The 14,479-nt window shown below is 38.0% G+C and overlaps 1 protein-coding gene across 2 annotated transcripts in view; it reads left to right on the forward strand.

Annotated features, from left to right (window-relative positions):
* The first annotated feature begins 11,601 nt into the window (after positions 1-11,601).
* The window catches only part of LOC117976678 (coiled-coil domain-containing protein 144A-like), a 47,825-nt gene continuing 44,947 nt past the window's right edge, over positions 11,602-14,479 (forward strand). Inside the window, exon 1 of one of the 2 annotated variants that reach the window (XM_055102168.2) lies at positions 11,602-11,808. In XM_055102168.2, the coding sequence (XP_054958143.1) occupies positions 11,699-11,808 (110 nt within the window). In that variant the 5' untranslated portion in view covers positions 11,602-11,698. The remainder of the gene's footprint in view (positions 11,809-14,479) is intronic. The other variant, XM_055102170.2, reaches the window with a different exon arrangement.

A 14,479-nucleotide genomic window follows, 5' to 3' on the forward strand; every position in this document is an offset into this window, starting at 1 on the left:
CAGGACTTTTAAGTTATCTGGCCGGGAGAAGAGACATCTTATGTATAGATGGTTAAAAGTGTGGTAATCCAATTGACCACATATTCTAGTTAAATCACAGATTACCAATTTCTGAAGAAATGTAATACCAGAAAAGCACTTCACATTTAAACTATGTCAGATAAAACAATTTGTATTTGACAACCCAGAAGACACTTAAAATCTTGGCAGACCATCATTGTGTCATTGTGGTGCAGATATAAAGAAGTGCATTTGAAATGTGTTCTAATAGTATTTTCTTTAGGAATGGAATTCAAAAGGAAGCAGTAAGAGCAGAAATATCACAAGAGGGTAAATGAAAAGGGAACTGCACTAACAAAAGGAGTCAGGCACTGACTTTTCTCCTGATGTGACCAAAACCCCAAGTACTGAGAACTGCTATATTCAGCATTTCACTTTATATTTTTCTCCAAGACATTATATTAGTTTCCTGCAATAAAATATTTTTAAAATGTCAGTTTGTCTAAACTGCTGGCCTGTAAACTATTTCTAATCAAAACCCGAAATTGTGCCACAACATGGCTGTATTATGATTCCATGTCAGAGGAAGGATATATACGTGCATCTGGTGGTGGCTTCCAGTTGTTGCTGTCAGATGTTTGTTTGGGAATGCATTCAGAAGAGCCTATCAAGGACTTGAGTACCAAACAAGCATTTCCACAAAAAAGCAGGTAAGAAAGACTACACTTTTCCTCACATATGACCTTAGGTTTAGACAATTCTAGGAAAATGGTGGTACATTAACTCACCGGTCTTGACCATTTTCCCTGATCCTGTACAGGGAGCTGCTGCAGTTACAAAAGTTAGGTAGGATCTTGGTAGGTGTATTCTTCCACATTTGAACATCAGAAGTACTGATCACATAAACAGCGAACCCCACAACTCTATGATTGTTCTTTAGAAGACAGTGCCACTGAAGGCTTTTAAAAGGTTAACTCACTTTACTTTTTAGTAATCTTACTGGTTAGAATTGATACTCCCTCCTTGAAATTCTCACCTTTGTAAATTTTTGCAACATCACTTTATGATTCCTCTCCTCTTTTTCTTTAGCCACGGCTCAGGCTTCTTTCCTAATTCCTCTGGGAAATGCTGATATTCCCAGGGTTCTGTCACTGGCCCTCTGCTCATTCTATACCTTTCCCATCATGGACAAGCTCACTCAGATCTACAACTTTGCCTCAGTTATTCCAAGTCTGCAACTCCAACCTCAGAGTTCCATCTCCAGCCATAAAAATTTATCCAATTACCTACTGAAAATATCCCACATGGACATTTCAGTAAACTCAGCAATGCAGAGAAAACTGTTAGTCGTGACTGCTGACCTGCTGCTCTCCTCTATACACCTGAAAACTGCCTACTCCCTCATGTCCAGGTTAAATGCTAGGGCACAAGCCAGAAACCTGAGAATCATCTGAGATTTCTCCCTATCCCCTATCTTTTTACATTCAACAATCACTAAATTATATTAACTGTACCTCTTTTCTGCATCTGCTTTATATTTCCACTGTGACATATTTATTTTATGTTTATATTTCCTAGTTAAACATGGACTCTTAAGTATTGGCTTTTATAGGGAAAAAACAACTATTAATGTTATTTCTTAAATGAAAAAAAAAGTTTAAGTAAAATAAATGAAAAAGGCATCATGCCAAGAAAAAGACCAACATTTTTAAATGAATAACTGAGCTCCTTAACCTTACTGATTTCACCATGGATGGGTGAAAACCTTACAACAGACTGACACTAGTCTAAGGACAGCACAAGGAAACTATAGCTCTGATAAATGCAAATGTTTCTTTTGTTTCCCTGTCTCTTTATGTGGTTATCTTCCAGCTGCTCTCCATATGAGGGGTCAGCAAACTACAGGCCATGGAGCAAATCCAGTCTGCCTTATAGTTTTGTAAATAAAGTTTTACCGGAGCTCAGTCATGTATATTTGCTTGCCTTTTTATGACTGTTTTCATACTTCAATGGTAGGGTTGAGTAGGAATGACAGACCACATGAAAAAGCCCTGTACAGAAAATGCTTGCCAATCCCTGCTTTATACCATAACCAGATTGCCCTAATACTCAAATCTAATCATGTGACTCCCCACTCCAATGAGTCCCTACAGTAAACATTGCTGTCTCCCTACCCAATAGCAATTCCCTGTTCTGTCTTGCTGGAGGAACACGCATCTATTTGGATATTTATCATGCCAATAGCCCTCCCCACTCCAAAAGAAGAAATGATTATTCTAAGCTCATCATAGTAATTACATTTGCTTCCCCAGTGCCTGGTTTAGGAATGAGCATGTGGTAGGACCCAGCCAATAAAATGTTACAGGAAGTCAACTGCACCCTTCTGAGTCTTCTCCCTAACTAAAAGAAACATGTAAAGAAAAGCCACCCTTTCAGCCTTCAGATATTGTCGGTGAGAACATGATGTTTGGAGCTGTTGCTAATTAGTCAGCCATGAAAATAGACATGAACAAAACACCGTGTTATCACTGAACCATCAAAACAACTCTGGTCCCTACTGTTTTAGCCACTGTTAGTTAGGTCATCTAGTATTCACAGCCCAAAGCATTCCACCTGGTAAATTTCCCATGGCCTACAGGAAAAGTTCTACTCATTTCTTTCTTTTTTCTTTTTCTTTTTTTTTTTTTTTTTTGAGACAGAGTCTTGCTCTGTCACCCAGGCTGGAGTGCAGTGGTGCGATCTTGGCTCACTGCAGCCTCTGCCTCCAAGGTTCAAGTGATTCTCCTGCCTCAGCCTCCTGAGTAGCTGGGACCATAGGCATGCTCCACCACGTCCAGCTAATTTTTCATGTGTATTTTTAGTAGAGACAGGTTTCACCATGTTGGCCAGGATGGTCTCGATCTCCTGATCTTGTGATCTGACCTCCTTGGCCTCCCAAAATGCTGGGATTATAGGCATAAGCCACCATGCCCGGCCCGAGATCTACTCATTTCTATAGTATTAAAAAGTCTGGGCAGCAAGAGTCTCACTCTGTCGCCCAGGCTGGAGTGCAGTGGCTTGATCTCGGCTCACTGCAAGCTCCGCCTCCCGGGTTCCCGCCATTCTCCTGCTTCAGCCTCCCGAGTAGCTGGGACTACAGGCACCCGCCACCGCACCCGGCTAATTTTTTGTATTTTTAGTAGAGATGGGGTTTCACCGTGGTCTCAATCTCCTGACCTCATGATCCGCCTGCCTCGGCCTCCCAAAGTGCTGGGATTACAGGCGTGAGCCACCGCGCCCGGCCAGCTGTTTTTGGTTTTTTTTTTCTTTTCTTTTTTCTTTGTGACAGAGTCTCACTCTGTCACCAGGCTGGAGTGCAGTGGCAATCTCAGCTCACGGCAACCTCCAGCTCCTAGGTTCAAGCGAGTCTTCTGCCTCAGCCTCCCGAATAGCTGGGACTACAGGTGCGCCACCATGCCCAGCTAATTTTTGTATTTTTAGTAGAGATGGGTTTCACCATGTTGGCCAGGATGGTCTCGATCTATTGACCTCATGATCCGCCCGCCTCAGCCTCCCAAAGTGCTGGGATTACAGGTGTGAGCCACCACATCCAGCTGACTCCAGCTTTTTAGTGTGGCATTCATCTTCCATTCTTACTTTCTTTGTGCTTTACACTTTTCCTTTCAAGTTCCTAGGAAACACCTAGACTCCATGGGACTAATCTTTGTGCTGTCATTCCATTCTCCAAGTGGAGTAGTTTTCTCTATTTTTTCCCTGGTGAGCTCCTCTTATATTTTGCCTCTTCTGTAACGCCTTCCTTGTGCTAAAATATAACTTTCCATGTATCAACTCTTAAACTACACATTGTATCATAATTGCATATTACCTGGTTTTTGAGGCAGGAAATATATATTTCTTTATATGTTGATAATTCATAACTGTGTTTTTTGAATTAATGAATTGAGATGGGGAAGAGTTGGAATTTTACAAAATTTTTTTTATTTGTTATCAGTAGAATTATAAAACATTGGCTTTTTGTAGATTTTTTAAAGTTGTGGTTCTGCGTTACATATGAAGGAAGTAAAGAAAAATGAAAATAAAAAATGTACCTCAAAATAATCTCTGATTACGCCAGTGTTTGAGAAGGCTAATTTAGTAACTTGTGGTCTGCTACAAGGAGATGATGACAGCAGTTTAAGTGAAATAGATGAGGTTGAAAGAAGTTAAAATGTATAAGTTCTTTATTTCTCTGAGAAGGAATATTCCCAGTGGTTACTTTTTCTGGAAATAGAAAATAGTGTAGTCTGCCAAAGCTAGAGAATACTCAACTATATCAATGCTGAAAGACTGATTATGATGAGGGCTGGTAACTTTGACAAGGAGCAGTTTCAATAAATAATTGCTGTGGAATCCTGACTGTAGTGGATAAGCATAGGCACCCCTTGAGGGAACCGTTATTGGGAAAGGCAACAGAGAAATGAGTGATAACTGAAGAAGAATGTGGGATTCAAGGGAATTTTCTTTCTTTTTTATTTCAAAATAGAAGCTTTTAGAGTGTGTTTGTATGCTGCTGGGAATGATAGGGACAAGGATAACATGTTTATGAGATTTAATTTTGTATGTCTAAGTGTTTGAAAGCTCAATTCATTATCTTTTGTAGGTTTTTAGCAAACTAATTGTCCTTAAAGTGTTTATTCACGTAGAGTTTTATGGTAAGAGTTTGTTCCTTCAGCATTGGTTCAGAAATGTAACATATTAGCATAACTGAACCTGTGAACGGTGACCTAAAATTTAAACTATCATATGCAGATTGTTTTTAATTGTGAAATAATAAACATGCAAACACTTAGGCCATACTGAATAGAATTTAAACATCCCTGATGAATAGGTATGATCTGCTGAGGTACTCTAAAATGTCAGGAGTATCAACTTTATAGTTGTTTAGATTCTGGGGAGAAGGGGAGGGTTTTGTTTAAGTACTTTAGAAAAGCTAACTGTTGACAGTCTATCAGATTATTACTTCTGGATTATAAAGTGTTTTTTTTTTTTTTTTGAGACAGAGTCTTGCTCTTTCACCCAGGGTAGAGTGCAGTGGCACAATCTTAGCTCACTGCAACCTCCACTTCCCAGGTTCAAGCGATTCTCCTGTCTCAGCCTCCTGAGTAGCTGGGATTACAGGCGCCCGCCACCGTGCCCAGCTAATTTTTGTATTTTTAGTAGAGACGGGGTTTCATCATCTTGGGAAAGCTGGTCTTGAACTCCTGACCTCGTGATCCATCCACCTCAGCCTCCCAAAGTGCTGAGATTACAGGCGTGAGCCACTGCACCTGGCCTATAAAGTTTTTTTAAAAAATATTTAATCAAGTTGACCTACAATGGATTATAAAGTTCTGAAGTATCAAAACCGTGTTTCCCTGGACCAACATTGCCATCAGCATGTATTGTGTGCTCAATGAGTATTTATTTGTTGAACGCGTGAATGAATGGGTGAATACATGAGTGAATACCTGTTGATGGATTTCATTAAAAATACTTTTTAGTTTTTTGAAAGTAGGTTTCTAAACTTGCCTCTGTATAAAGTTTTTTTATTAGAAAAAAATTGCAAGATTCTGACATTATTTATAGTTGTAGTCAGAAATGGAATGACAATGTGGGTTCATCTGCTATCATCTCTCTTTAAAACACTTGAAAATAAATGTTACCTTCACAGCATATCATGAAGCACATGTTTTTGAGGCAGAATTCTTGGGTTTGAGTTCTGGGTCTGCTACTGACCAGCTGTATGGGCTGAGGACAGTCACTTGGCCCTTCTGTGCCTATTTTCTTTCTTTATAAAATTCTTAATATGTTACTGACCTCACAGAGTTGTTATGAGGATTATATGAGTTTGACACATGGACAGTGCTCAGAATGATGCACAGTACCTGCATAGTAAGTCCAGAAAAAGCTTACTAATATCATCATTAAAAAAGGGTTTCCCTTATATAAGAATGTGAGTAATATTTTCCAAATAGGTTTTAGTGCCCGTAAAAGCTTGTTTTTATTGAAAAGGACAACAATGAGAAGACCCTGGTATATTTATTTTTATCATGCAATGCAGGTAACATGTTTTTTTCTTTTGGTTTTACTATGAGAAATCTTGACCTAAATTTAATTCTTTGTAATTAAATTAGTAGTAGTAAATTTCTTTATCCCTTAATGTTGCTGTTTCTGTTTATAGTTTAATGTCCGTTGTAGAAAATTACTGCATTTTACATTACCTGTAAAAAAATTACCTATACACTTGATGAATAGAAGTAACACAAATGCAGACATTTTATATGATAAAACAGTAGTGTTAGATATTCTTTGTATTTTACATCTTTGCTATTTTTCTAAAAGGAATTTTTTTTTTCAGGCCTGCAGATAAAACATCTAATGAAAAGAACAAGGTATTGTAAAAAAGGAAATGATCTAAAATATTGTTTTTAAAAAACAAGTTCTAAAAGGTAAAAATGAAAAAAACAAGATGTTTTGTTGTAAGGCTGTTTGCTTAGAAAAAGTGATGAAGAAAGAGTAACCGTTGATAATGGTACCTTTTAAGAACAATCTGTTGCTTTAAGAAGTACCTGTATTTTTGCTCATACAAAAAAAATGGAGAAATACCGCTTCCGTACCTTTAGTATATGCTATAAATCTTTCGAGGACATTTTGAAACAGTATTATTTATCTTATAGGTCAAAAACCAAATATATCCTGAGGCTGACTTTGCTGACTCAATGGAGCCATCTGAAATAGCCTCAGAGGATTGTGAATTGTCTCACTTTGTTTATGAGAATTTTATGTTGCTGATTAAACAACTTAGAATGGAGTATAAAGGTAGGACCACTGCATAAATGAAAGGCCTTTTGATGTATCCTGCAGTAATGTGTGTATACATTGCTGAGAACTGACGTGTGATAGTGAAGCTCATCTAAGAAATACACTCAGTGTTAAAACAGAGAACTAACTTATCCTCTACACCAAAGAGCTATGATAACTCCACTGTACTTTTCTCAGTGTGAGTGGCATTCCCAGTCTTTTTGTTGACTCTTTCTCTCCTATTCCTTCCCCCAGTGTCAGGTTACCATTTTTTTCTCCACCTGGAATGCTGAATGGTTGTATTTCTCCTCTATTTTTTTTTGAGGGCAGGGGGAGAGGTCATGTAGAATTGTTATATTGCTTCTTAAATATTTGGTAGAATTCACCAGCATAGCTATCTGGGCCTGGAGTTTTCTTTCTAGGGAGGCTTTACTTATGCTTTCTTTTACAGATATAGGACAGTTCATGTTATTCCTTCTGAAATTGGACCTTGGTAATTTTTGTTTTTCAAGGAAAGTGTCCATTTTATCAAAGTTGTCATGTTTAGTCACATAAAGCTTATCTTATTATATTTCTATTCTTTTAGTATCTGTAGAATCTATAAAAATGTCATGTTACTATGTTTCTGAAATTAGTAATTTGCATCTTCTTTTTTATGATCAACCTGGCTAGAGTTTTATCACTTTTATTGACCTCCTCAAAGTGTGTGGTTTTATTGGTTTTTTTCCTATTGTTTTTCCTTTTTATTGGTTTCATCTTTGATGTTTTGGTCTGTTCGGCCTGCTATAACAAAATACCATAGACTGGGTAGCTTATAAACAACAGAAATAGATTTCTCACAAAAGTCCAAGATCTAGGTGCTGGCAGATTTGGTGTCTGGTGAGGGACCAATTCCTGGTTCATAGATCTCTTTTTTCCCCCTGTGTCCTCACATGGCAGAACAGGTGAATGAGCCCTCTGGGGTCTATATATATAAGGGCACTAATCCCACTAATGAGGGCTTGGCTCCCGTGAGCTAATTACCTCCACAAAGCCCCACCTTCTGATAACATCACCTCTGTGATTAAGTTTCAGCATATGAGTTCTGGGAGGATGCAAATGTCAGACCATACCAGATGCTTATTGTATCATTTCCTCTGCTTGCTTTGAGTTTAATTTGTTCTTCTTCTTTTTCAGTTTCTTCTCTTTTTTTAGTTTCTTAAGATAAAAGTCAGGACCATTGACTTGAGAGTCTTCTAATATAGACATTAAGTGCTAAAAAATTTTAAGTACTGTTGTAGCTGTGTTCCACAAATCCTGATACGTAGTATTTTCATTTTCATTCAGTTCAAAATACTCTCGAATTTCTCTTTGCATCGTGTCTTTGACCTAGGGTTATTTAGATGTGTATTACTTTGTTTTAAAATATTTGAATATTTTGATGAGATATTTTGTTACTAATTTGTGACTTGATTGCCATGTGGTCAGGGAACATACTTTGTATGACTTAAATCTTTCTGACTTAATTCTTTCATTAAGATTGATTGCAGGCCGGGTGCAGTGGCTCACGCCTGTAATCCCAGCACTTTGGGAGGCTGAGGCAGATGGATCACGAGGTCAGGAGATCGAGACCATCCTGACCAATACGGTGAAACTCTGTCTCTACTAAAAATACAAAAAATTAGCCGGGCGTGGTGGCAGGCTGAGGCAGGAGAATGGCGTGAACCCGGGAGGCGGAGCTTGCAGTGAGCTGAGATCCCGCCACTGCACTCCAGCCTGGGCGACAGAGCGAGACTCCGTCTCAAAAAAAAAAAAAAAAAAAAAAAAGATTGATTGCAGAACCTAGAATGTGGTCTGTTTGGTAAGTGCTCACTGGGTACTTGAGAAGCATGGTGTTGTTCAAGTGTGCTCCATTCTTGCTGATTTGCTGCTCCCTTGTTTTATCACTTATTGAGTAAGTGATATTCAAATCTCAGGTGTACTTGTGAATTTGTCTATTTCGTCTATTGATTTTTGCCTCATATATTTTGAAGCTGTTATTAGGTGCACAAACATTTGAGATTACACGTTCTTGATTAACTGAATTTTTTTTGTGTTTGTTTGTTTTTGGTATTTTTAGTTCAGACAGGGTTTCACCATGTTAGCCAGGATGGTCTTGATCTCCTGACCTCGTGATCCACCTGCCTCGGCCTCCCAAAGTGCTAGGATTACAGGCATGAGCGACCGCACCCAGCCGATTAACTGAACTTTTAAAAGTCATTAGGAAATGACTGTTTATAGCTGGTAATTTTTTTTTTTTTTTTTTTTTTTTTTTTTTTTTTTTTTTTTGGTGTGAAATCTACTTTGGTATTAACATAGCCATTTCTTCTCAGGCTTCTTTTGTCAACTCTTAGCCTGGTATATCTTTTTCCATTCTTTTGAACAATTTATGTTTTTACATTTAAAGTGCTTCTTTAAATAGGAAGCATGGAGTAGGTTCTTGCCTTTTTATCCAGTCTGACAATCTGCCTTTTAATTGAGATTTTTAGGCCAGTTCCATTTATAATGTGCTTATTGATACAGTGAAATTTGTCTGTCATCAAGCTGTTTGATTTCCATTGGTCCCCCCAGTTCTTTGTTCTCTTCTTTTTCTGCTTTCTTCTCAATTAGTCCAGTAATTTTTATGATTTATTTTTATCTCCCTTTTATGGCTTATTAGCGATAACTATTTTTTTTCTATCTTAGCAGTTGCACTACAATTTATAGTATATGATTTTAACATCACAGTCCATCTTCAAAAAATATTATGGCATATCATATATGGCATAAGAAAATTATGAATGAAAACCCAAACATTGTATGTTCTCACTTGTAAGTGGGAGCTATGCTATGAGGATGCAGGGGCATCAAAATGATACAATGGAGGTTGGGGACTTGTGGGGAAAGAGTGGGAAGGGGGTGAGGGATAAAAGACTACGGATTGGATACAGTGTATGCTGCTTGGGTGATGGGTGCACCAAAATCTCAGAAACCACCACTAAAGAACTTATTCATGTAACCAAGGACCACCTGTTAACCCAAAAGCTATTGAAATTTTTTTAAAAAGAAAATTGAATAGTATACTTTCATTTCCTGTCTCCCAGCCAGATACTTCTGGATTTGTAGGATTATAGTTTTCTTTACATTTAGAAAGTTTTGGCCATTCTTTTTTTATTTTTCTGTCTCTCTTTTTCCCTCTTTGGGGACTTATTCCTGCTTGAAGTTTTCTCATAGTTGACTGATGTCTCAAATTTATGAATCTTCTCTTTGGTGATGTCTAATCTGTGTTCACTTCCATCCATTTTAGCTTTCATTCCTGACATTGTAATTTGAATCTCTACAAGTGCAGTTTGCTTTAAAGAAAAATCTTCCGGCCGGGCGCGGTGGCTCAAGCCTGTAATCCCAGCACTTTGAGAGGCCGAGGTGGGCGGATCACGAGGTCAGGAGATCGAGACCATCCTGGCTAACACGGTGAAACACCATATCTACTAAAAATATAAAAAAAATTAGCCGGTCTCGGTGGCAGGCGCCTGTAGTCCTAGCTATTCGGGAGCCTGAGGCAGGAGAATGGCGTGAACCCAGGAGACGGAGCTTGCAGTGAGCCGAGATCAAGCCACTGCACTCCAGCCTGGGCGACACAGTGAGACTCCGTCTCAAAAAAGAAAAAAAAAAACTTCCATGCCTCTGCCTGTCTGCTTGAGCTTAATTTTAATATAAAGTTGAGTTCCATATGAACAGCTTGATCTTTCTGATCTTGCTTTTATGATTTGGTCTAATTTCCTGCTCCTGGGGCAAGATCTTTGTGATGACTCTATTCATTGCCATGCGAAGTCTGAGTTTTCCCAGCATCACTCATGGGAATGGACACTCTTTTTGGCACATCGTGAACACCAGACATGTTTCTTTCCAGTGTTTTTTAGATGTTTTTTCCCCCTTGATCTGGGGCGGTTTTCTGGCACACATGTGCTGTTTGTTACTCTGCTAGATACCCAGGAGGTATTTTTGCAAATCTTCAGTGTTCTTTCCCTGTACTCTGTCTCCTTTCCGGTGTTCTGTTTCATGATCTCTGTCTGCCTTGGCTTTACCAGACTCTCAGCTTCATCATCTCATCTCAGGGAATCTGGTGGACTCTATGTCAGTTTTTTCTCTCTGTGCGGTAGCCTGGAAACTCCGTGAAGGCAGGGAGCTGGAGTGTTGGATGAATTTCCTTTGTTTCCTGTCTTACGGGGATCATTGTCTTCATTACCTGAAGTCCACTGCCTGGTAAATCATTGTATAATATATTTTGTCTGTTTTCTTTTTGGTTGTTTCAGGCAAGAAGGTAAATCAGTACTTGCTGTCCATTGTGGCCAGAAGCAGATTCCAGCAGAGCTTCAGCACCTGCTGTCGACTGGCAAGAATGCTTTTCTACCCCTTTGCTTAACTGCTTCCTTCTCACCCTTCATTTCTCAGTGTAGCCATCTCTTCCTCAGGGAAATCTTCCCTGGGCCCATTATAGATCAAATTCTTCTGTGTGATCATAGAACTCTGTTTTCTTACACCATATATCTGAATTTATAATTGTCATTTTTGTTGTGTTTGTTCCTCACTTCACTTAAGGCTAAATGAGAGTAGAGGTCTTATCTGTTTTATCTGCAGAGCTTAGTAGAATGTCTCCCACTTTGTAGGCACTCAGTGCATATTTGTTCAATGTATGAAGGAGACAATGTTAAAAATGCAGTTTTTTAACACCTAAAAGTACTCATATATTTTATTTCTACCTTTTCTCCCTGACACAGATTCTGCTAGCCTATCAAGAATCCAAGACACATTTTGTTTGTGTGAACACTTACTGAAACTTAAGAATAATCACTGTGACCAACTTACAGTAAAACTTAAACAAATGGAAAATATGGTCAGTGTACTACAAAATGAGCTAGCTGAAACAAAAAAGACAAAATTACAGTTAGAACTTCAAAAAATTGAATGGGAGAAAGAGCTGTGCGATTTGAGGTATGATGTTCTAGTTCTAAAGAAATATTTATACTAAAGACAATATATCAGAATTTTTGTAACTGCTGACTTACCTTCTGCAGATTAATGGGGGAGAAACCTTTTTGGTCTTGTGGAATATGAAATTCTTGGAAATAATAAAACAAATTATTAACTGTGAACTCTTCTAATAAATAAATATATATTCTTTGCAATCTAAATGGCCATATAGAAGTCCACCATATAAAATCTTGTTATTCATTTAACAAATTGTAATTTGGGTTTTAAAATTATCTTGTATTTATAATTAATGATGTAAGGAACATCTTTTATCATTACTATTATTTGTAGACACAGGGTCTCTGTGCCTGGGACTGGAGATCACTGGTGTGATCATACCTCCCTGCAGCCTTGAACTCCATCCTCCTGCCTCGGCGTCCTAAGTAGTTGGGACTCCAGGTGCACATTGTCATGCTTGGCTAACTTTTTTAAGTGTTTTGTAGAGACGGGGTATCACTGTGTTGCTCAGGATGATCTCCAATTCCCAACCTCAAGCATTCCTTCTGTAAAATTGGCCTCCCAAATCATTAGTATGACAGACATGAGCCATCATGCCCAGCCCAGAACATTTTTTATATAAATGTTTTTCTAGATTCCTAAACTGTTTGCTTTGAATAAATTCTCCAATATAGAATTATTGGTTGAAATATAGGAACTTTTTAAAAAGACCTTTGATCAATATTTCTTAATTTTTCACAAGAATGTTTGTGTTAATTTATAGTTCAAGCAGCAGAGCATGAACTGGTCACTTTTCTAAACCCAAAGTAATTTTCAAAAAATTTATACAGTTTTATTCTTTTTGAAAACATTTTTTTAATTTCATAGCTTTAGGTATACAAGTGGTTTTCAGTTAAATGGATGAATTGTATGGTGGTGAAGTCTGGGATTTTAGTGTGCCTATCACCCGAGTAGTACACATTGTACCTCAGTAGGTAGTTTCTCATCCCTCATCCTCCTCCCACACTCTCCCACTTCTGATTCTCCAATGTCCATTATACTACTCTGTCTGCATTTGTGCACCCATAGCTTAACTCCCTATTAAGAGTGAGAATGTGGTTTTATTTGGCTTTCCATTCCTGAGTTAGTTCACTTAGAATAATGGCCTCCAGTCCCTTCCAAGTTGCTGCAAAAGACATTATTTCATTCTTCTTATGGCTGAGTATTACTCCATGACATATATATACCACATATTATTTATTCCATTCATTGGTTGATGGACACTTAGGTTGATTCCGTATCTTCACAATTGTGAAATGTGCTGCAATAGACATACGTTTGCAGGTGTTTTTTTTGATATAATGATTTATTTTCCTTTGGGTAGATACCCAGTAGGGGATTGTTGGATTGAATGATAGCTCTATTTTAGTTGTTTGAGAAATCTGTCTACTGTTTTTCATAGAGGTTGTACTAATTTACATTTCCACCAGCAGTGTATAAGCATTTCCTTTTCACCACAGCTGCACCAACATCTATTGTTTTTTGACTTTTTAACAATGAGCATTCTGGCTGGAGTAAGGTGATATCTCCTTGTTGTTTTAGTTTGTATTTCCGTGAATATTAGTGCTGTTGAGCATTTTTAAATATGTTTGTTGGCCATTTGTGCATCTTCTTTTGAAAAATGTCTGTTCATGTCATTTGTGTACTTTTTGATGGGATTATTTGCATTTTCTTGCTGATTTGTTTGTCCTTTGTCAGATGCATAGTTTGCAAATATTTTCTCCTATTCTGTAGGTTCTCTTACTCTGATGATTATTTCTTTTGCTGTGCAGAAGGCTTTTCTTTTCTTTTCTTTTGAGGCAGAGTTTCACTCTTGTTGCCCAGGCTGGAGTATAATGGCGTGATCTCGGCTCATGGCTACCTCTGCCTCCCAGGTTCAAGCTATTCTCCTGCCTCAGCCTCCTGAGTAGCTGTGATTAAAGGCATTGCCACCACACCTGGCTAATTTTGTATTTTTAGTAAGACAAGGTTTCTCCATGTTGGTCAGGCTGGTCTTGAACTCCCGACCTCAGGTGATTCTCCCACCTTGGCCTCCGTGTCACTGCACTCTTGCCTGGGTGACAGAGCGAGACTCTGTCTCAAAAAAAAATATATATATATATATATATATATATATACACATATATATATTTTGGTTTTTGGTTAAATGGATGAATTGTATGGTGGTGAACTCTGGGATTTTAGTGCGCCCATCACCTGAGTAGTACACATTGTACCTCAGTAGGTAGTTTCTCATATATACATATATATATATACACACATACATACATATTATATATACATATTTTATATATATATACATATTTTATATATATATGCATATTTTATATATATATATATTTTTTTTTTTTTTTTTGGTAGAGATGAGGTCTCATTATGTTGCCCAGGCTGGTCTCAAACTTCTGGGCTCAAGTCATTCTCCTGCCTTGGCCTCCCAAAGTACCGGGATTACAGATGTGAGCCACATGTTAGGCCTAATCCATCTTGAGTTAATTTTTATATATGGTGAGAGATAGGGATCCAGTTTCATTCTTCTACATGTGGCTATTCAATTTTCCCAACATCATTTATTGAATAGGGTGTTCTTTGCCCAGTTTATGTCTTTGTACGCTTTGTGAAAGGTCAGTTGGTTATA

This window comes from Pan paniscus, chromosome 19 (genome assembly GCF_029289425.2).
Source record: "Pan paniscus chromosome 19, NHGRI_mPanPan1-v2.0_pri, whole genome shotgun sequence".
NCBI lineage: Eukaryota > Metazoa > Chordata > Mammalia > Primates > Hominidae > Pan > Pan paniscus.